Source organism: Molossus molossus, unplaced genomic scaffold (assembly GCF_014108415.1).
Source record: "Molossus molossus isolate mMolMol1 unplaced genomic scaffold, mMolMol1.p scaffold_m16_p_3, whole genome shotgun sequence".
Lineage (NCBI taxonomy): Eukaryota > Metazoa > Chordata > Mammalia > Chiroptera > Molossidae > Molossus > Molossus molossus.
The window spans coordinates 66,440,901-66,462,301 of NW_023425366.1; the positions used below are offsets into that span (position 1 = coordinate 66,440,901).

A 21,401-nucleotide genomic window follows, 5' to 3' on the forward strand; every position below is an offset into this window, starting at 1 on the left:
GGCAGGGCTGCATTTCTTTCTGGAGGATCTAGAGAAGAACCTATTTCCTTGCATTTTCCAGCTTGCAGAGGCACCCATATTCTTGGCTTGCGGCCCCTTCCTCCATCGTCAAAGCCAATAGAGCAGCTCTCCACGCCCTCGCCCGGTCGGTGTAGGAATGCCGATGGGCTGGTTTAGGCAGCGCACTCCGCACCGGGTACTGTGCGGGGTCACCTTTCGCTGCCCATCCTGGGTGCTCAGGTCTCCTTGTGCTGTTGAGCATGTGGTGCAGGGCACGGACTTTCTTGGGCCACAGACACTGGGGCTTGTAGTACTTCCCAAGGTTCTCTCTCTTAATGATAGTGAGAACAAGGGTGATGGACTTCCAAACAGCTCAGTCTTGGAAAGCTTGAGCCTGGTCTTCTAACCGCGGGGAACTGAATTCTATGAACAAACTGAATGAGCTTGGAAGTGAATTCTTCTGTAGAGCCTTGAGATGAGAATTCGGCCTGCCTGATACCTTGAGTGTGTGACTCTGAGCAGAGAACCCACTTGAACCATGCCTGGATTTCTGACCTACTGAACTGACAGCTAATAAATGTGTTGTTTTAAGCCTCTAAATCTGTGCTAATGAGTTATGTAGCAATAGAAAACTAATAAACTAATAAAATGGTTTTCTAGTGAAACATGACTTGGGATTTCTTTAAAGAACTTTTTTTTGTCTTCTCTTCCCTTGCCTTCCTCCAGAGCTTTGCTCTGTTTTCCCACCATGCAGTTATTTCATTGAATAAGAAAATGCCATATTGTCAGAATAAAACCTTCTCTCATATCATATATCAGAGTTATCTCTTTTTTCTTCCTCACAGTTGATTTGAGATGCAAAGAGGTATATACACGCTGAGGGCCTGGAGAATCAAACTGGAAAACACGGGTTTCAAGAATAAAAGCAAACAATCTGTGCATTTTGAAGTAACTCAGGTAAGTTTCATTCACGGCATCTAGCTATCTTGATACACAGCAGCCCTGACATAATGGCTGGAGAAAAAGGAGAAGCAATGTGAGCATAAGTACTTGGACATTTTAATATCTTCTACTAATAAACATTACTAGAATGCCATGCCTTTGAATCCATGGTTTTTTCCTGAGGAAAACATGCATGCTCTCTTCTGCTTCCTGATATTGCAGCTGGATCCTATTATAAGGGTAGGACACACCATGGGAAGCATGCCTAAACTTTTTAAGCTACAAAATGAAAGTTCATATCCATTAATTAGCTGTGTCTAGATTATGCAGATTGGCCACTGTATGATATATAACATAGTGAAAAACACTATTATATGGCTTGTTGATAGCTTCTCCTAGGTAATTAAGCTAAGCCTTCTTTACTGAGATATTCTATTAACCACAAAGGAAGAATTTGGTGTCAGGTCAAAAATCAGATCAACTTGTGACTTTGTGGTTGATGGTGGGAAAAAAATGCTCTACAACAAAGGGAACTGAGAACACACTGTGATGTCTAACATTTAATTCGGGAAAAATTGCATCTCCAGCAAGCTTAACATAATGTTACTGCATAATGCAGGTAAGTGAAAATATTAACAAGTAAATGATTCCTAAGACTCACCATTTAAAACTCATCTTCTCTACCTTTGTGAAAACTATAGAATTGAATTAAGAAAAAGCCATGTAAATTTAGACTTAGCAAGTGTCAACAATGGATTCTGGAATAAGTCCAGGGATCACAAACCCTCAGCTGAATAATGGTTAGCTATTTTAATAAAGAGGAAGAACTCCCACACATAAGAATATACTAAAGGTCATAATGTACAAAACTTCAAGATCTGAGGATCTAGGTAAACCATGACTTAGCTTTTACCAACTTTAACCAAAGTCTTTCAAGGTGCTAAAGTCCGCACTAAAGAAAAGCTATTATAAAACTACTATGTTAAGTAATTATAGCTTTGTCTGCTTCAACTTCTTATATCATCTATATAATTATATTGAGAGAAAACACTCCAAGCTCAAATGAAATAAATGACTTCAGTTTATGCCCACACGGACCTTGTCAAGTAGCCAATGACTTGCCCTTTCATTGTGAATGACTAATATCAATGTTGGCTCTAAAGAAAGACACTTTTCATAATCGCCCAACAATCTGCTAAGTGAAAACATATGGATAGGCTTAGGCAAAGCCTGCCAGGGGTCTTTGCTGAATGGAAAACAGGTGCTCTCATTCTGTGCCACGTAATACCCCATTTACCCCCAAGTCCAAAGGTTACAGGACTAATAGTTGCCTTGTGGTAATCAGGGAAAGCCAAGACACTGGCCCTGGCGAAACATCTGGGACATATTTTACATACTTGCAACATGTGCTTCAGGTTCAATTAAAGTGAGGCTTTGGCACATTTATTAATCTTTTTTACTTTTATCCTATAAGAGGACCCACTGACCTGACCCCACTATTATACCATATGAGAAAACAGAGAAATAATGAGAGCTAGAGGTCAGTACCTGCTCGTATGGCAAAAAATACATTTGTTTTCTCATGAAATTCCATTATGCGTGACTCTATACACAAACTTTAAATAGAGGAACCAATGAATTTTTTAAAGTAGGAAATTACCCTTCTCCCACTCAGACACACTGATAACCAAGACTTACAATATTACTGCGCGAGAGCTAGTCAAGAGATGGACGCCGGTAAACAGAAACTTGAAGGATCCTTTCATATTTCTACTTCTTAGAGTTAAAACTTTTTATTTCAAAATGTCCACTCTAGGATTCTTCCTTCTATTATGCAAGCCCTGAAAGTCTATTGTAAGTTATTACATTTTGGTTTTTTTGTTCAGATATAATTTTTATGCTATAAATTACATTATGAATAAAAAGAAAAACCTCCTTATATATCATTCAAATAAAGAACTAGATTTATGAAAATCAGCTCACAATCCTTTCATATGGAAAGCATGTTTGTTGGCATCCTGTACAGAGGAATACAGTTGAATGCACATAATAATTTAAGCGCTCCTTTCAATCATCTTTGGTAACTGGATCTAAAAATGTGTCAGAGAGGGGGTGTCAATTTCAGACAACCAAACACCAGATCACAAAGATGCCACCTCAGAGATCTGGTACTGTGTTCACCACAGCATGTTCTACTTGGCATCTACGTTTTGTGAGCTGGTTAACCAGGTGTGTATTGATTCTCCACTGTTAACATCCACTCTATTAAAAAATGACCACAAAGGAGAGATTGGTGGTAAAGAATATCAACAAACTGGCTATAAAATACAGGCTGACTTCAAGCAGGGACACTGAAGTACTAGACTTCACTAAGGGTTTCCATTTATTAACATTTCTGGGGTAACGCCCGCTGCCAGAATGGATCTTTATGGTTGCTTTAATAATAAAGCAGCAACAAGCAAGAGAAAAAGGCCATAAATGGATGGCAGCTCAGTGCTGATCAGCAGAGAAATGATGATTCAGAGCTGGCATGTTGAGTTAAAATACAAGCTCTCTACAGCTCTACCACTGACCTTAACAATAAATCATATCATTTACCACCGTACGTGGATACTCATGTTATTTAACACTAAAAACAAGCACATACATGTTTTTGGAGGAACAACATTTTTGTTAGTTTATATCTGATGATATCAATAATGACTAAATGATGTACATAAGAAAATTTTTACATAAAAGCTCTATCAATTTAAAAATGTTTGAAATCGCATTAGAAGGGAGAAAGTGTATGTGTGTGTGTGTGTGTTTCCATTTTTTTGAAGCATTAAATATTAGGAAAAAAATCATTTGGGAGTTAACTAATCACTGTGAGTTTTTTTTTTTGACATTTTCAATGCTTGCTTCTAGCACACAAATTCTTCAACTAAAATATAACTGTACATCTCTACTGAAATCAAAGGTCAAGGGTATAAATTAAGACACACAGTTTTTCTCCTTTCTTCAAAAAAATTTCACTGCTTTACTCTAACAGAATTCAGATAGATTCTGGTGAAGGTCAAAAGCTGGTTTTACATGCCGAGAGACATAGAAATAATGAATGATAGTCTCTCTCCCTCCTCCCAACTCACCCTAGGACTTTTTGGATTTTAGATCCTGAACTGCCCAAGCACGATCCTCCAGCATCACTACCCTCCGTGCCACAGAAAGTTGTTCCTCCAACCCCAGGCGCTGCTGCGGTGGTGCAAGGGCATTCTCATTCCTCCCTGCAGTGTGCTCTCTCCCCCGGGGACAACCAATCCAAGCAGTCCCAGAAACTAGCTGTTATTTACTGTGGTCACCATCCACAAGCCAAGCAGCAACAGAAAACTAGCCTCTGACCACACTTTCTGGACCAAGGAACCACGGGGCCATTCCGAGTCAAGTCTAGGCGGAGGGCAGCAGCACGGGAATTATTTAAATGCCCTTCGCTCACATGTGTTCTTCTGATGAGCAATTTTTCAGAAATTGCAGATGACAATATCCATGTTCGACTCATGCAGCCTGCTATTTTTTCTCTTCGCTCTTCCCCCAAAGTGTAGCCCGATTTGTAATACTCAAGATAGGACAAATTTTTGCCCTTCAAAAACAGTTGTCACTGCCGTTATCTTCACGAGAGCTATCAAGTTCCAGACAAGCTGAATTATTTTTTTTTTTGTTCCTGGCAGAAAAATATTTGACCCAGCTCTGGACAAAAGCAAAGACGATTTATAGCCCTCTCTCCCTCTTTGCAACATGCGGTGGCATTGTTAGGATGATAAACAGCACTGTCCAATTTTCTGGACTCAAACACTTCAACTCCCTTTTTAACTGTCTGTGAAAACAGTGTCATGTCTACATTTCCCCATCCCCAGGTACCCAAGTGCTGGGAAAGATAATTACCTTGTCATCTCTGTCATCTTCTTCTTCCTCGTCCTCTAGCATGTCCTCCACTACCTGCAGACAGAAACAGAAGTCGTTTTCATGCTCTTAAAGGAGAGAATTTTGTTCTGTCATTTTGAACCTTTTGGAAATGAAAACTTTATTAACATTTGAAACAGATGCACTGAGAGGGAATATTTGATCTAGAGATAGGACGAGGAAAATGCTGTGCCTTTAATTGATTAAAACCAGGGAATTGAATCCCAGTCAGAGGAACCTTATTTGTGTGAAATATTCTGTGACAACGTAAAGAATTTGAAATATGCACAAGGTAAATGAGCACTAATTTGAGGGATGCTTTAAGTCGGGAAATTTCCTTTTTACCTACTCTGCTGTCTGTATCAATCAGGCACTTTAAATTTAGAGCTAGATAACTAAGCAGAAAACAGCGCTGCTATTTTTAATTTACTTTTCACCAAACTCTAAGATAAAGAACTATGTCTGTTCATTGATTCATGCTGGTGATCCATGGCATAAAACTAAAAATATCTTTCATGGTTTAAATTTTAATCCTTATGTATAAATGTCAAGTCTTGGTGATCTCTGTACTATTTTTTGATTTTATGGTTTACCTGATATGCTAACTTTAATTCTCTGTGATTTTACAATGAGAATGGACATTATTATTGAAAGAAAATCAGAAATGTATTTAATAATCAAATGTGACTAATCGTATATATTATAGGTGAAGATGCATGTATGTAGGTGGGTATGTGTGCATGTCTTTTTAATGGCCCATAGTTTACCTACTTCAGCAGAATAAAGTAGTCATTTTGGATTGTCCAAATAATTTCTGTTTGCCTCGATCAGTATATAACTGCAGCCATTATTGATGGGACTTCACCCTGTTTCAGGTGTTATATTATGGTTTTATATACCTACACACACCACACATTCAATGGAAACCAAAAAAAATTTTTTAAATTGGAGGGGTATTCAAGTAAGTGCCAATTTATGATTTTATTTCTGTCATTTCTAATTCTTGTGGCATTTGAATTTTTTATCTAGTCAGTATCTCTATCTCTGAATATACTCAATAGAATCACAATTATCAAATATTTTTAAACCTTTCTCCCAAAGTTCAAAACTTTAGATGACAGAGACCACTAGCCCTTCCTTCATGTCGTTTTATGATACAGAGAGGAATGTGCTTAGTTATTAAATAACTAAGACTGTATTATGCATAGTTACATAAACTAAGATAACATGTCAGGACGCTCAGTTATTCTAATAATTTTCCTCAAATATGCAGAAAGCATTAACTGCTTTAAAAGACTAGCTTAAACATAAACCTTCATTTCTTATGAAGTCATATGACTCAAAGTGTCTGACAACCTGTGAGATTGTTCCTATTCTAATTTCATACTTTAAACCTTCTAGAATGCGGTAAAATTTTGTGGTCTTTCATTTGGACATTAAGCTTTTTGAAGGACCCATCAGAGCACAATGTGCTGTCTCCAGTACCTTGTGAGAGTTCCCACACATTTTGGGGACATATAAAGCAATCTGGCCTCAACATGAAAGAAGCATCCTTGACCTTCTCTCTATACCTATATTCAGCCGCTCCATAAGCACTGTTATAAACCCCCTTGTCCAAGGAGCACAGTGCTAGGTAGTGTGGAAATACAAAACGAATAACACAGGTAATTCATCTATATTCATGTCAGCTCTTAAAAGGCTTCCAATCCAGTAGAATTTAAATGACAACTATCAGATAATTTTTCATGTTGAGTTTTGATTTTTGTAAAAATTTGAAATATTCATATCATAAGTATACAGACAATAATAGTCACAATGTGTAATGTAGGCACTATATGCCAGGCTATTCCAAATTGGGCTATTTGTGATGGAAGTTTAAACAGGAAAAGCAGTTATAATATTTCAGTATATGTGTTACATCAAAAGAATTCACCTAACAAATAACTGAACTAGAACTCAAACCCATACTGTGTGATAGTAGAGAGCTTTAAACCCCTACACAGTTCTAAAAAAAGAAAAAGGAAAAGAAATTACCTCACCCTCACAAGATTTAAAAAACTGATTATGCCCTGGCCAGTTTGGCTTAGCGGTTAGAGCGTCGGCCTGCGGTCTGGAGAGACCCGGGTTCGGTTCCCGCTAAGGGCACGTACTTCGGTTGCAGTTTGTCCCCGGCCCTGGTTGGTCGTGCGGGTGGCAGCCACTCGATGTGTCCCTTCACGTCGATGTTTCTCTCTCTCTCTCTCCCTTCCTCTCTCTCCCTCCCACTCTATCTGTACAAAAAATGGAAAAATATCCTCGGGTGAGGATTAAAAAAAAAACAAAACTGATTATAATTTGTATCTCGAATAAAATGATGTTTTATTTCTTTCAGTGGCCACCTAAGAGGCATTGATAGATGAATGGATAACAAAGTGTGGTACATATATACAATGGAATATTACTCAGCTGTAAACTACAATGAAATCTTGCTATCTGCATCAACATGGATGGACCTACAGAGCATTATGCTAAGTGAGATAAGTTAGACAGAGAAAGACAAATACCATATGATTTCACTTCTGTATGGACTCTAAAAAACAGAAACAAACTCATAGGTACAGAGAACATTTTAATGGTTGCCAGATGGGAGGACAGGTTGGGGGATGGTGAAAAAGGGAAAGAGATTAAGAAGTACAAATTGGTTGTTATAAAATAGTCATGGGGACAGCATAGGGAATATAGTCAATAATATTATAATAACTATGCATGGTGTCAGATGAGTACTAGACTTATTGAGGTGATCATTTTGTAAGTTGTATAAATGTCTAACTACTATGTTGTACACCTGAAACTAATATACTATTGTATGTCAACTGTAATTAAAACATAAAAAATTAGCCTGGCTGGTGTGGCTCAGTGGATTGGTTGTTGTCCCATGCACTGAGAGGTCTCGGTTTGACTCCTGGTCAGGGCACATGCCTGGGTTGTGGGCTCCATACCCACCCAGGGAGGGGTGTGCAGAAGGCAGTTGTTCTCTCTCACATCAATGTTTCTATTCCTCCCTTCCTCTCTCTCTAAAAAATCAATAAAAACATATTAAAAAATAAAAATAAATTATTATAAAAACAAAAATTGTGTATATTTAAGGTATATCACATGATGATTTTTAAAAATTGACTTGAGAGAGAGACTGATCAGCTGTCTCCCATAAATGCCCCAGCCAGGGATTGAACCCACAACCTGGGAATGTGCCCTGACTGAGAATCCACTCTGCCACACCTTTTGGTATATGGGATGATGCACCAACCAACTGAGCCACACCACCCAGGGCCAATATGATAAATTAATATACATTAGAATAAGCAAAAATTTTTTTGCTAAAATTACTTATGCAAAGTCATTTATCAAAACTGTGAAGAAAAAGAAAATGAACACTATATTTTCACTAGTTATTATTAAGAGCATATTATATGCCTCCCCTCTTTAGTACTTACTATCATTCTGCAGGTGCTAGGAAGACAGAATGGTGGTGTTAAAATGTGACTAGCAGATACACAGTGGGTGTTCAAGAAATTTGAGAGAGTAAATAAATGAATGCATCATCTATTCTTCATATCCTTGAACTCACTTTGGTAAAGTGTCTATCCTTTATCTCATAGAACTGAGCTAGCTTGACTGGAAAAATGTCTACCTAATCAATGATGCAGATTAATAAAAGCAAATAGTCAAAATGCCTTCAAATATTTGCCTGGAAATATACACCATGAATATTTAACCTTCATTTTAAGATTTGGAGATCTCCACTATCTTCAAGTTGATTTTCAAAAATTCAAAATATTACTGAACCATAAACCAAACCCAAAGCTTTATTTATACATTTTTACAAACCAACTGCAGATCCTATGTTTAAGAATGACTCAAAGTGGTCTGCGGATCAGGCTCTTCCTTTGTGAAACCCAAACTGCTCTCACCCTTCACAAGTGGGTAATTGGCTATGCAGGCTCCACGAATGGGCAGCCAGAACCACCCAATGCAACCATTTGCTTTTACATTTGGCAGAAGAATGTTGTGTTTGCGAGAGGCCTTTGTGTTGTGTTTAGTGCTCTAGTGAGGGCTTTCCCCTCCTCCAATGCCCCTTTAATGTTACATCATACGCATCTACAAGTGAGGATTTATAATATAGATGGTTTTCTATTGATGCCTCTAAGCTGCTTCAGAATGTATCTCACTATTATATTTTGCTAAGGTGAAGCTCAAGGTGGCTTGGAGCATGGAGATAATAATCGCACCTGTCCCATGTGTTGCTCAAGGAGCCAATGAGACAGCGTATTTAAAGTGCTTAGCACAATTTCTGTATTGAAGAAATTTAAAAAATGTTAGCTATCAATAAAAATAAAAATAACAAAAATTTAATACTATTTAAACATGAATTTTTGGAAATTTATATACATATTTTTCTGGGCAAAATATTCAGTGTTCTTAATGACATACAAAATTCCACTTCATATTCCACTAACACTGAGAAAGAAACATACAGAAGGGCACAGGTAGAGGCATGGATAAAGATGCCCAATTAAAATGATAATGCTTTCTCTAGTAATTTTCAGGCTTTAATGGTCCAATGAAATAGATGGCTGTGAAGGCAACAGTGTCTCAGAAGCTGGGCTGTGCTTTAAGATGTAAGCCCCGGCCGAATGCAATGAACATAGAAACTGCAAACTGAGCTTTTAAAAACAAACTGTATATATCACTGACGTGCATTTAATGACTGCACAAAATTGCAACCTTTCCAAGAGAACTCAAATAACACCTACTATTTAGAAAGAGAGTGCTGGAGTTTCACACTTAACTAAGGAAAACAAATAAAATAAAGGAGTCCCAGCTCTTTTCTCTTCAAATAAAAAAAAGAATTACTTAGTTTGGGTTTCAAGTATACGAAGTCCAGTGGCCCAAGCATTTGTCAGCAATAATTTAATAACAATAGATATGTAGTATTTCCTTAAGAAAATAAATGAAGAGCAATGGAAAAATGTATCTCTTAGAAAACATACATGTTTACAAAGTTGTTTCTTTTTTTCTTTTTCTTAAGGGGGAATATCTCAAATTGGCTATAGAATTCTCTTTCCAAATTATGCTTCCTGATACGTTGCTTGAAAACAAGTAGTATTAATCAAACAAAGGAAGGGCACTAGGGAAATCAGAAAGATGTAATGCAAGCAGTTAAAAGTGACATGACCTTCTGTAATGTCGCTCGTCACAGACTTATATGCCACACACTGGAGGAAGGTCTTGAAAGAAACTCATTCTTGATACTATTCCTTGAATGTAATACTAATAAAGATGACATTTTAAAAAACACACGTAGACAGCCCAAATGCAGCATGCCAGCCACATTACAGCCAAAAAGAATAAGCAGATAACATTATTTTAAAAAGCATAATATTTCTTCTTTCCTAGTCCATGTTTGCTGAACATTTGTCATTACCATATAAAAGATATGTTGCTGTACATTTTTTAAAAATCTATTTTCAAAATGGAGCAAAAGGGCATCTGTAGAATCTACGTGTTTTGTACAGTTGTACAGGGGCTCTTTTAACATTATGACTCAATTATAATTCAATACAACTAAACACTATGATTTTTATTTTCTTGTAAATAAAATTTTATCTGGCTGAAAATGTTAATAATGATGTTGGTAATCTGAGTAAAAACATGACACCATGTTTAGAATTATTCCACCAGACAAAGATGTGTAAGTGAGGGGACCAGAGAGAAGCAGAAAAGGAAGACCGAGGCAAGGCTAAGGAAAGTGAATTCAGGTAAACGTCATGTTAAAATCATTACAGTGGATACTACTCATTGCTTTTGATAACAATTTAGGGCACAAGTTTTAAAACTAAACTGACAAAAGGGGATAAAACTTCTATGAATAATTATTAAAACATGTCATATCAAATTTTCCCAGGAATTAAGTCTTCTACTAATCTATATCCCTTTAAACAAAAGGAACCAAAGGAATCTTGGTTATGTTACCCTTATCTCCAGTACCCCAAAGCCTAAGACCCTCAAAAGCCAAAGCCTACACAAAACCAGTTTCTTTTGTATGTTTACTTTTTCCTCAGAAATAATCTTTGAATTAAGTGGATGTTTTGCTATATACAGAATGAATAGTTGCACAATTCAAATTGCTTTACTCAAAAACACAGTCTATAAAAAAAAAGCAACACATTTAAATTAAAGAAATCACTGCTGTCCAGATGTTCAACTGTGATGTTAAAAAATTAAAGGCAGAAAATTGTCACAAAAGAAATGTTTCATATTTAATTTCATATTCATAGAACATCCAAATGTGTACACATGCTATTTGGATACATTACAAACTAAATGCCTATTTCCACCCCAGAGATAGGAAAGAATTTGGGGAGAGGAGTATTCTTCAACACAGTCTGGAGTCCATTTATTCCACTTTGTGTGTGCATAATCTGAGCAGAGCATGCTTTTGTGTGCCAGTGGATTTATTACACGTGCAAATATCATATGGACTGGGAAGATGCATAATCACTCAGATTATTTCAGATCACTTGAAAGTACTGGAGGTCGGGCTGAAGACTTTTGCGGTCAATAAGATTATTACAGGTGAGCTTGTGCTGTCATTTCACAACAGGAGATCTACTTCTCAAGATTTTTGAGAAGAAACTTTTGCAAAATGAATGACGCAATTAAACTATGCATATAATTTACTCCACATCTGAAAGAACAATAAGACCCATGAACAGGTCTGGGATATACTGTCTCATCCAGTATATCTCAAAAGCAACTGCATGTATGATGGCTGCTTAGTTTGATTCACGCTATTAAGAATTTGACCTTGGAGTATTTCAGCTACAGTAGTCATCAAGATAACTGAACCACTAGATGTAATAATAATTAGTGTGATAGACTTGCCAGTGAGGTTGAATATATTGCAGTACAAAAGAAGGCAGACTAAAAAGAAAAGCATTATTACTTACTGCTAAAAGACTTCCTGATTTTTACAGAGACACTCAAATACAATTATTTCTTCTTACAGAATGCATTTCCTAGGCTCATTCTGGGAAGTGCCATGTTGTAATTTAGTCTGATTCTTAATAGGAAATGTGGCTTTAATGTGGCTATCAGATGACTTTTGATGCATGCCACTGATTACACACAGCCTGCATTCTGCATCATCATCAACAGCGTTCTTACTTGCAGTATAATATGCTTTGCTGTAAAGAGCAAGGACAGTAAATTTACTTTACTGGCCAAGAGTATGTAACCTTTTATTTTTTAAGTGTCAGCTTAATATGCAGAAAAACCCTTCCATTAAGAAAGGCTAAATATAAACTTGATGATCAGTATAAGCATCTCAAATGAATTTCTTCTTGTTTTTCCTTCTCAGTATTCTTAAATGCTCATTCTTATACTTACACAAAGCACCGTGAACAGAATTCTCATGTTTATTTGAACTATGTCTCCATCTAAAGGCTTCACAATGTATTGTATTTTTTGCTTGCAGGGGAAATGCTAATCTTGGTTGTCTTGAGGATATTGCATATTAATTCAATTCAGTCGGGAGAATAGGTTAACTCTTAATCTACAATATGCTTTTTAAATAATGCTTTCTTGAGACTGTATTATTTGTCAGGTTAAAAAAATATAGAGAAGGCCAAAATATTAAATTGTTTAATGTGCTTTGTAGATGAAATTAAAAGGTAACTATTAGACTTACAACTAATGTTTTTATAAATATTAATATTTTCAAAGCAAAACATTTTTCCATTAATAAACATAATTCAAATAAAAAGAAAACTATGTACTTAAGCCTTTATATATAAAACAAAACTTCCATTCCAGAGTCACAGATTTGTAACAAAAAAGGCATAATTTTAAGTGTTTCAAATATTAAAAACAACCTAAGGAATTTTTATTTTTTTAAGTGTCTAATGAAGAGTCCACACTGAGTATTGAAAAAATTTTCTGCAAAGCAAAAAGGAGTTGCTATGACTTCTGAGAGAGTACTAAGTCCTCCAATCTCCAGTCTTCTCAGAAACTTTGCTCTAACCCCATCAGATATGTTTGGGAGCATTAAAGCCACAACAGGCAAGAAGTTCTTTTTTAGGTAAATATGTAGTTTAGCACATGTCATGCAGGGAAACGCTACATTTGGGGAATATTAGGGATCTTTGAAGAATAGAACTTGAAAACAAAAAAAATCATTTATCTTAGAGATTAATGTTAGCAAACTTTGTTAGTTTTGATTCACTTTTACAAAAATTCATAGCTACTGCCTATTTGAAGTAAAACATTGGGAGTAGTGAAGGGGTAAGAGAAATAGGTGGACATTTGACGAGAAAAATATTCTGATGCTAATTTGATTTCTCCTTTCCTTTTTTTTTTTTTCCCTTATGCCTAGAATATTTTGAGGCCTGAGGACACTGTCAGAAAATCTGACTTTAAAAATGGAGCATGTTTGGAATGTCAAAAATCATATAGTCAGAAAACTTCATTTTTTCCCACATCTCCCTTTTCTATACATAATAAAGAAAATAAGGATATTTTTGATCTATTTTGTAAAGAATAATCACCTCACAAAAGACAGCCCTTGTGGATTTAGACCTACATTTGAGCTGGAAAGAATGTCTGTGGCGAACGGTGAGTTATAGCATAAAAGCTTGAATGAAAAGAATGTTCCCAAAACCTCAGACAAAACCTCCGTTAACCACTTTATCATGAGCTTCCCACAATATGACATAAGAGCTCTACTTTCTAGGGAGAGCTGGCCTGGTCCACTTATCACTTCGGCTTTATGTAGTGTACTGTGTGATTGCTAAATTAGTGCATAATGCATTTATAATATTTATGGTACCAATATTTAGTTAAATAACCTCTATGTAAGATTTATGTTGCTTTTTTTTTATTTCCCATTTAATGGCAAATTATGAAGAGCATGTTTCATAAAGATAATTCTCCATTTAAATTCATCAGTCCATTAAATATTAAAATTATGTTTCTGATGCAATCGAGAACAAATTTGTCCAGCTTCAGTGATTATTTGCACTCATAAAAATTAGGCTTGATTAATAAAATTTAAATGCTTGATTAAGTTGACATTTTCATGTTCTATTCTGATTTATTAAAATTAGTCCCCGTGCCCAGGCCTGGAATGCTAGTGTAGGTTTACCTTTCTCCTTCCCGTGGTTGACATCCAGAGTCACGCTGTTAGGAAGAAGTGTTTTACTTTGGATTTAGTGATGGTTTCAGGGAAATGCCCTGTTCTTTGCTTAAGGTGCTGTCAACCTTTGTCCTTATGCATCATGCACGGTGAAAATTTGTATAACAATAATCAAGAAAATTGTTTCTTTCAAGTATTTATGGATATAATCTGTAAAATGGCATACATTTATAGTACTTCTGTAAGATTTGGTTACCAAGAACATTTAATCTGTAGAAGATTGTTCCAGTACCTTCATTTGCTTTCTCTGGTGATTAAAATATGTATTTTAAAAAAAATTTTCTGAGGGACTTCCATATACACAGCAGGGGGATTCTAGACACGGGAACTCTTTCTGTGGCAACGCTGTCTTTGTCTGCAAGCTCAACACCAAGAATGTCTAATGGCCATGGAAATGCATCCTCTCCAATGGTACTTACAAGGGAACGGTTCTTCACGGAAGGTAGTGACTTATATATTGAAACTCCCATTATACCCGCACTGGCATGTCCTGTTTTATACAGGGTTGTGTGCTTAATTGCCATTTATTGAGCACTCACTATATGCTTAACACAGTATGTTAACTGTCTCTAATCCTCACAAGCCTTCAACAAGGCAGGCATTATCAGCATTTTAACCGGTGAGAAAACTGAGGCTTAGGTCAATGAATAAATTCATATAGCTAACAGATGGAGGGGCAGGAATGTAATCTTAGGTCTTTCTAATTTCACAGTTTGGGCTCTTTGCCTCTACCAACTGGAAAGGGATAGTGGCAACACTGCTTTTAGAAATGTTTATGCTTTGCCCACATGAGTAACACATTTAGAAACTTTGGTTAGGTGAATTGCCTTTTATTTAGGTGTACTACCAGAATATCCAATACTTTTTAAAATAAATACTATCATAGTTATCACATTTTTCTTGAAATAAATTCAGTAACAGCCCTGGCCGGTTTGGTTCAGCGGTTAGAGCGTTGGCCTGCGGTCCGGAGAGACCCGGGTTCAGTTCCCGCTAAGGGCATGTACCTCGGTTGCAGTTTGTCCCCGGCCCTGGTTGGTTGTGCGGGTGGCAGCCACTCGACGTGTTCCTTTCACATCGATGTTTCTCTCTCTCTCTCTGTTCCTCTCTCTCCCTCCCACTCTACCTGAACAAAAAATGGAAAAATGTCCTCGGGTGAGGATAAAGAAAAAAAAAAAAAAATTCAGTAACAAATGACAAAAAATGCCTTTGAAGGTGTATTGACATTGGGTTACCTACACATACTATTCCAGTTCTTTATAAGGCATGGTGGAAAGGCTTTGAAATTGTATGCTCTTAATAAATGTATCTCATGCAACACTAAAACAAATGAATACAAAACTCTCAGGATTATTGGATCCCTAATGTGAGTTCTGATTTATAAACATTTTCCACATGCAGATAAAGACATATCATTTGGTTTTCATGTTTAGTTTGCTAATTGACATCTTGCTAATTCTTTGTACCTTTTCAAGCCTGTGGCAATAAGTCTACACAAATATGATATGAAACCATCTGCCAACACTAACCACTACACAAGATATGATGCTCTACACTAGTAATGCAAACTAATCATGGCATCATGAGTGAGCCAGAAGGTGCTTCTACTGGCCCTACATCCTACCTTCCTTACCATAAAGTTGCAGAATTCTGGTGACCTACAAAAAATAGCGTGCAAAAATTATTCAGAAAGAATGAACAGGACATCACTAGAAATAACTAGGATAACATGTCCTTCCTGAGACTGGGAACAATACAGTGGGCATCCTTTTTTCTCCTTTCTAAAGTCTCATTCTTTAATTATAGAATTCATAAGATTGTGGGGACAGATCTATAGGAAGAACAGGGATAAAAACATTTGGTTGACATATGGATAAATGCCTGTTTTGGACACTTTAGAGACCCATCTAGATGGTGAATTATTTGGATCCATGGGAGGCTTTGAGGGGAATTTAAGAAGTTGATTTTCTAATGAGTTCCTGAGCTCCAGGGGTCAACTGGGGTTTAAATGAGAGCCAACCAGCCATTTATGGGGCAAGATCTTAAGGTTTCCTTCAAGGATACCAAGATAATTAATTGGGTAAAAAAAAGCTGGATTTCAGGACAGAAATCCTCTAAAAGAATGAAGAGCATCTCTCTCCCTCATTACTTTTTCATATGGATCTTTGGAGAATCTGAGCAAGGTGGGAGAGATTCAGGAAGATGGTGGGAGTGAAAATATGAGATTAACTGTAAACATCCTCTGTGGCAGCTATCACTAACTTTAAATTCTAAGTCTCTTTCCTGAGCCCTAATAGATATAAGGCGAGAAATTTATGTTCCTGTGAGGAAAATCTTTAGTAAATTGACTTTTAAAAATAGAAGTGTTTATCTTTACATCCTTCTCTATATGAACTGAATTGTCACGTACAGGTAACACTAATTTTCTACAATTCTACAATTTTGTCCTTTCAATTTAAAGTTTAGCTGCAGTTTGAGGATAGAGTAAAAGAATTGCCAATAGACTGAAGAATTATTAAAGGCAAACATGGAGTTATTTATTGGGTGAAAAGAACAGAATGAAGTATGGAATAAGAGCTGTGGCCACAGAGAACTAGATCTCCTTTCTTTATATATGCAATACACACATATTTGGGATGATCTAAGTGTTTTTGGGCTGCACACCCTGCAGCCCTCTATTACTGCACTCATTGTTTTTGTTTGTTTTTTTTTATCCTTACCCGAGGACCTTTTTTCATTTTTTGTTCAGAGAGAGAGAGAGAGAGAAAGAGAAACATCTACATGAAAGGGACACATTGAGTGGCTGCTACCCACACAATCCAACCAGGGCCGGGGACAAACTGCAACTGAAGTACACGCCCTTAGCAGGAACCAAACCTGGGTCCCTCTGTACCGCAGGCCGATGCTCTAACCGCTGAGCCAAACCGGCCAGGGTGCACCCATTGTTTTTGATTAAGCTGTTTCCCTCACTGCAACACAAACTGTCATGGGCAAGGTCCAGGGTTTAATCATCTGTGAACAACAGCTAGCAGAGTGCCTGTAAGTGTTCAATAACCTTTGTTGTATTGAAATAATTATGCATAACACTTAGACTTTTTTTGATTTGGACAGAAAGATTGCACTTAAACATTTACTCATTCATCAAACAATTTTTGAGCAACAATTATGCTGCTAAATCCGAGGCATGTTGTTCAGTGCTGGGATTAGATACAGAAACAGAGGATATAATTAGAACAACCTCAGGCTGGTGAGGAAGAGCAGCAGTGAGATGATGACTAAAGTACAGTCAGAGGGAGCTCAGACGGGTGAGTCCTCTTCACCTCTTAGAGAGTGTGTTGGTAGGGTGGGCTGACGGTAGGGAAGAGAGTCAGAGATGGTTCTCCAGAGGAAATGGTAGATATAACTGCTGATTACGCAGGCACATACAGTCTGTATAAAATGTTAAAACCTTAATGGGTGGCAAAAATATTCAAAATGCATATAGTCTGACCCAGAAATTCTTCTTCAAGGACTTTGTCAAAGGGCATTACCAGAGACCTGCTCACAGATTTGTTTTAGATGTTCTTTACAGTATTATTTGAGATGGCAAAAACATTTGAACTAAACATTTCTAAAATGAGTGTTTCATTAAGAAAAAATACTCATGGTGAAAACTATGTAGCCATTAAAATTCATGTGATTTCCCAATAATTTGAGGAATACTTCATATATGTTGCTGAATATAAAAACTAGGTAGATGCTAAGGGTGCATTTAATGCGATTCAATTTTTGAAAAAACAAAATATGTATGCCAAGCAAGAAATATACATTACATTCATAAACATGTTTGTAAAGAACAGAGTAGAAGGCACAGAGAGTATAGTATATCCACTCCTAGCAGAACTGCAAATATATGCACTTCGCTTCGGATACTGCTGCTATGACTGCAGCCACCCTGGTTCTCCTCTCCTGATGCCACGAACCCACTGTGGGTGCCTCAGAGCTCTCCCTTCTTCCAAGATGGATGGCAACTCCTTCACCACTCCTCTGGGGTGGGGCCTTAACACCCACGGCTAATCAAAGCCAACAGGGTCCCCTAAAAGTTCACAGTGCAGGTCAAGAGGGTGCCCCAGGTTAGCTGAACCTCTCAAGGAAGTGGGCCTTGTCTTTGCCAGCCCCCAGTGGCTGCAGTCTTGGTATATTGGCTGGACCCCAACCCCTGCAATGTATGTCTCCAGTGGCAAGGACTTCAAGCGCCTCAGTCACTTGTCTAACATGGTGCCACATACCACGTCAAGGCTGGACAGATGCACTGTCTGTCCCCGGTGTCCAGATGGCTTCCAGGACTCCTCGGAGCTGGCACAACACGTGCACCTCCACTAAGTTCAAGATCCAGGCTGCACTGCCCTTCCCTGGGCTATCATGTCTACTCAACGGTGCCAACCCACAATAATCACTGTCTCTCCAGAGGTTACCATCTTATTCTAGGTCTCAGTTTCCCCATCAATACAAAGAGAGAAGCATCCTTCCTTCCCTACTTCCTACTGTGTTATGTGGACCAAGTCTTTGCATTCCTGAAGCCTGTGGAATGGGTCCTTTAGAGGAGAGGCAGGAAACACTCACCTGGGAGCCAGTCAGAATTGGTTTCAGGTCACATTGCATTGTGTGAGCCTGTGCAAGTGACATAACCTATCTGAATCTTGGTTCCATGCTCTCCCAAGTGGTGAGTGGTTGCTTTCAGGTGAAAAGAGATGACAAAGGGACATAGACACCTTCTAGTTCAGTGGTTCTCAACCTTCCTAATGCTGTGACCCTTTAATACAGTTCCTCATGTTGTGATGGGAAAGGACCCATTCCCCCAACCATAAAATTATTTTTGTTGCTACTTCATAACTGCAATTTTGCTACTGTTATGAATCGCCATCGGAAATATGTGTTTTCCAATGGTCTTAGGAAACCCCTGTGAAAGGATCGTTCAACCCCCAAAGGGGTCATGACCCACAGGTTGAGAACTGCTGCTCTAGTTCATTTCTGTAGTTCCCCCAACACACCTGTATTCCTACTACTCCCACCGTTTGCTCATTAAACATTCCATACTCAAAAACAAAAAATATAACACATACACAAACAATCCTGCTGAAATACAAGTGAGATAAAGATGAAGCTATGGTTTTGTTGGAGCCTGCTCATAAGAAATCTTTTGTGCCATGCTTGAAGATGTGGAAAAACCAAAGTAGCAGAGGGAGACTGTCAGAATTTTAGTTCCGAACTATCATCTTCCTACAGGTCTTGAGGTAAGAATACAGGTGCAATTTGAAGTCAAGTTGCCAGAAAAATACAGGACATCCAGTTAAATTGGAATTTCAGATAACCAATGAATCTTATTATAGTATAAAATCTCCCATTGTTTATCTGAAATTCCAATTGAACTGGGCATTTGTATTTTTTATGTGCTAAAAATAGGTTTATAGGCAACCCTATATTGGGGACAAATTCAGGAGGTTTCAGGGGCTCCAGTTTGAGGGAATTTTGTAAAGTAGAAGGCCTGGTCATTAATTGAGGGAAGAGATGGTAGCATGGTGATGATGAAGAGTGGATAGATGTGGAAGGCCTATTGGTCCATGTCCAGAGACATAAGGTGATGGTCATCAGCATGTGGGGAGACCAATCTGTATAGTGAACAGTTGGCATAGCTAAGCAGTTGGTGAACAGCTTGGAAAGTGGTCACAGGGGATGACCTTTTCTACTGACATCTGATTGGGTGTTGGTTTCCACTTCTTTAAGCTAGCGATTTTGTTGGAAAACTAAAGGTCTTATTCTTTTCATGGTCCTCCTCACATTTCTTGCAAGCTGGTGACCTTCTGGAAAAAAAATGTAGAAAATTGGTCTTGAAATAAGCAGGAAAAAGAAAAGAGTGATCATCCATTTTTAGATGTGTTTACAGGCTGTATGACTCAGTGCTGCTTCTGTTAAGAGCAAGTGCGTAGTCTCCTCTGGTACTGAGATGCAAATATAGGAGGCTGTGGTCTGTGCCACTATCTGTGAATGATGAAGCCCTGATGAAGTAAAGAGGGTCTGACTGTATATCCAAAGTGCTTTACATATGGAGTCCTTTCCTCTCAGCTCAGCTTTAGCCAGTCTCTCTAGGTTCTGTTAGGAATATTTCAGTTATTTATTAAATGAGTAAAATTTATTTAATAAAATAGTTCATTTGTTTAAATATTTCACCATGGATTTCTTTGGAAATGAAAATGCTGGCTGAGAAAATAATAAGTTTCTTTGATTTATAGGAACTCAGGTCAAAAATCAAATGTTTCTCTGGTTGCTTATTTTTGGTTGACCATCCTATATTTTCCAATCAGGAGCATTTCTGGAGGCAAAGAAAATTATTGGGGTGATGGCAGTTTGAGAACAGACCTCCTGGTCTCCCCTCTTAGTGTTACAACAAACTAGACAACTATAAGTCAACAGAGGATTCCCTGCTCCACACACAAACATATTTGAGAGAGCCACACACAGACATCTAAAGGTGGGTGTATCAGAGAAAGCAGGGAGGGAGGATGGTTGAAGGACAGAGACAGGAGCCACAGACACAGTCCATCACTCACAGTGGCCCTGCTGACATGGTAGCGGTAGAGGGTCAGATTGTAGCACTCATTTGGCAGGTCACAAAAAGACAGAAGCAACATTCCAGCCTTAGTGGCTTGTACACATTGCAGCTAAACCCAGTAGAAAAAACAAAGTCACAGATGAGTGAACTCACCTCCCTGGCCCCACCTATTCCTTCCCCATCTCTTCAGGGAACTCAGTAAAGGCAGCTGGGATATCCAAGCTAGTACAGCATGGTTGAGGGTTTCTGGTTGTTGGAAAGCAGTGTTGAGAACTCAGGCCCAGAGCCCCACCACCTGCACATCCCACCATGGGAATGGTGTCCCGAAATCAAGGTGACCCAGTTATAGATATGATGCCCACCTTGGGGAATATGAAGCATTTTTAATGGCCAAGGCAATATGGCCCCACTAAGATTCTGGAAGTCCTAGTAGTGTATGTAAAAGAAAAACTTCCTCTATAGCACCATCTACTGGAAAACAGACCTCTACTTATCAACCTGCTAAATTTTTAAAAACAAAAATCAGAACTTAAAAAATACAATTTTAGTCCCTCTAATGCCCCAGCAGATAAATAATTTATCAAATACCATGACTAATCAAGGTACCAAGGTACCTCATAAAGAAAATAAAAAGTCTCCAGGAAACAAACTCAAACATGTGGAAGACTATGACTTAAATGACTAAGAATTCAAGATTGCAGTTCA

The 21,401-nt window shown here is 37.8% G+C and overlaps 1 protein-coding gene across 7 annotated transcripts in view; it reads right to left on the reverse strand.

The window, feature by feature from the left end:
- The window catches only part of MCTP1 (multiple C2 and transmembrane domain containing 1), a 490,459-nt gene that overhangs the window by 62,873 nt on the left and 406,185 nt on the right, over positions 1–21,401 (reverse strand). For all 7 annotated transcript variants that reach the window (XM_036278918.1, XM_036278919.1, XM_036278920.1 and 4 more), the window contains one exon: positions 4,861–4,914. In XM_036278918.1, coding sequence (XP_036134811.1) covers positions 4,861–4,914 — 54 coding nt within the window. The remainder of the gene's footprint in view (positions 1–4,860; positions 4,915–21,401) is intronic.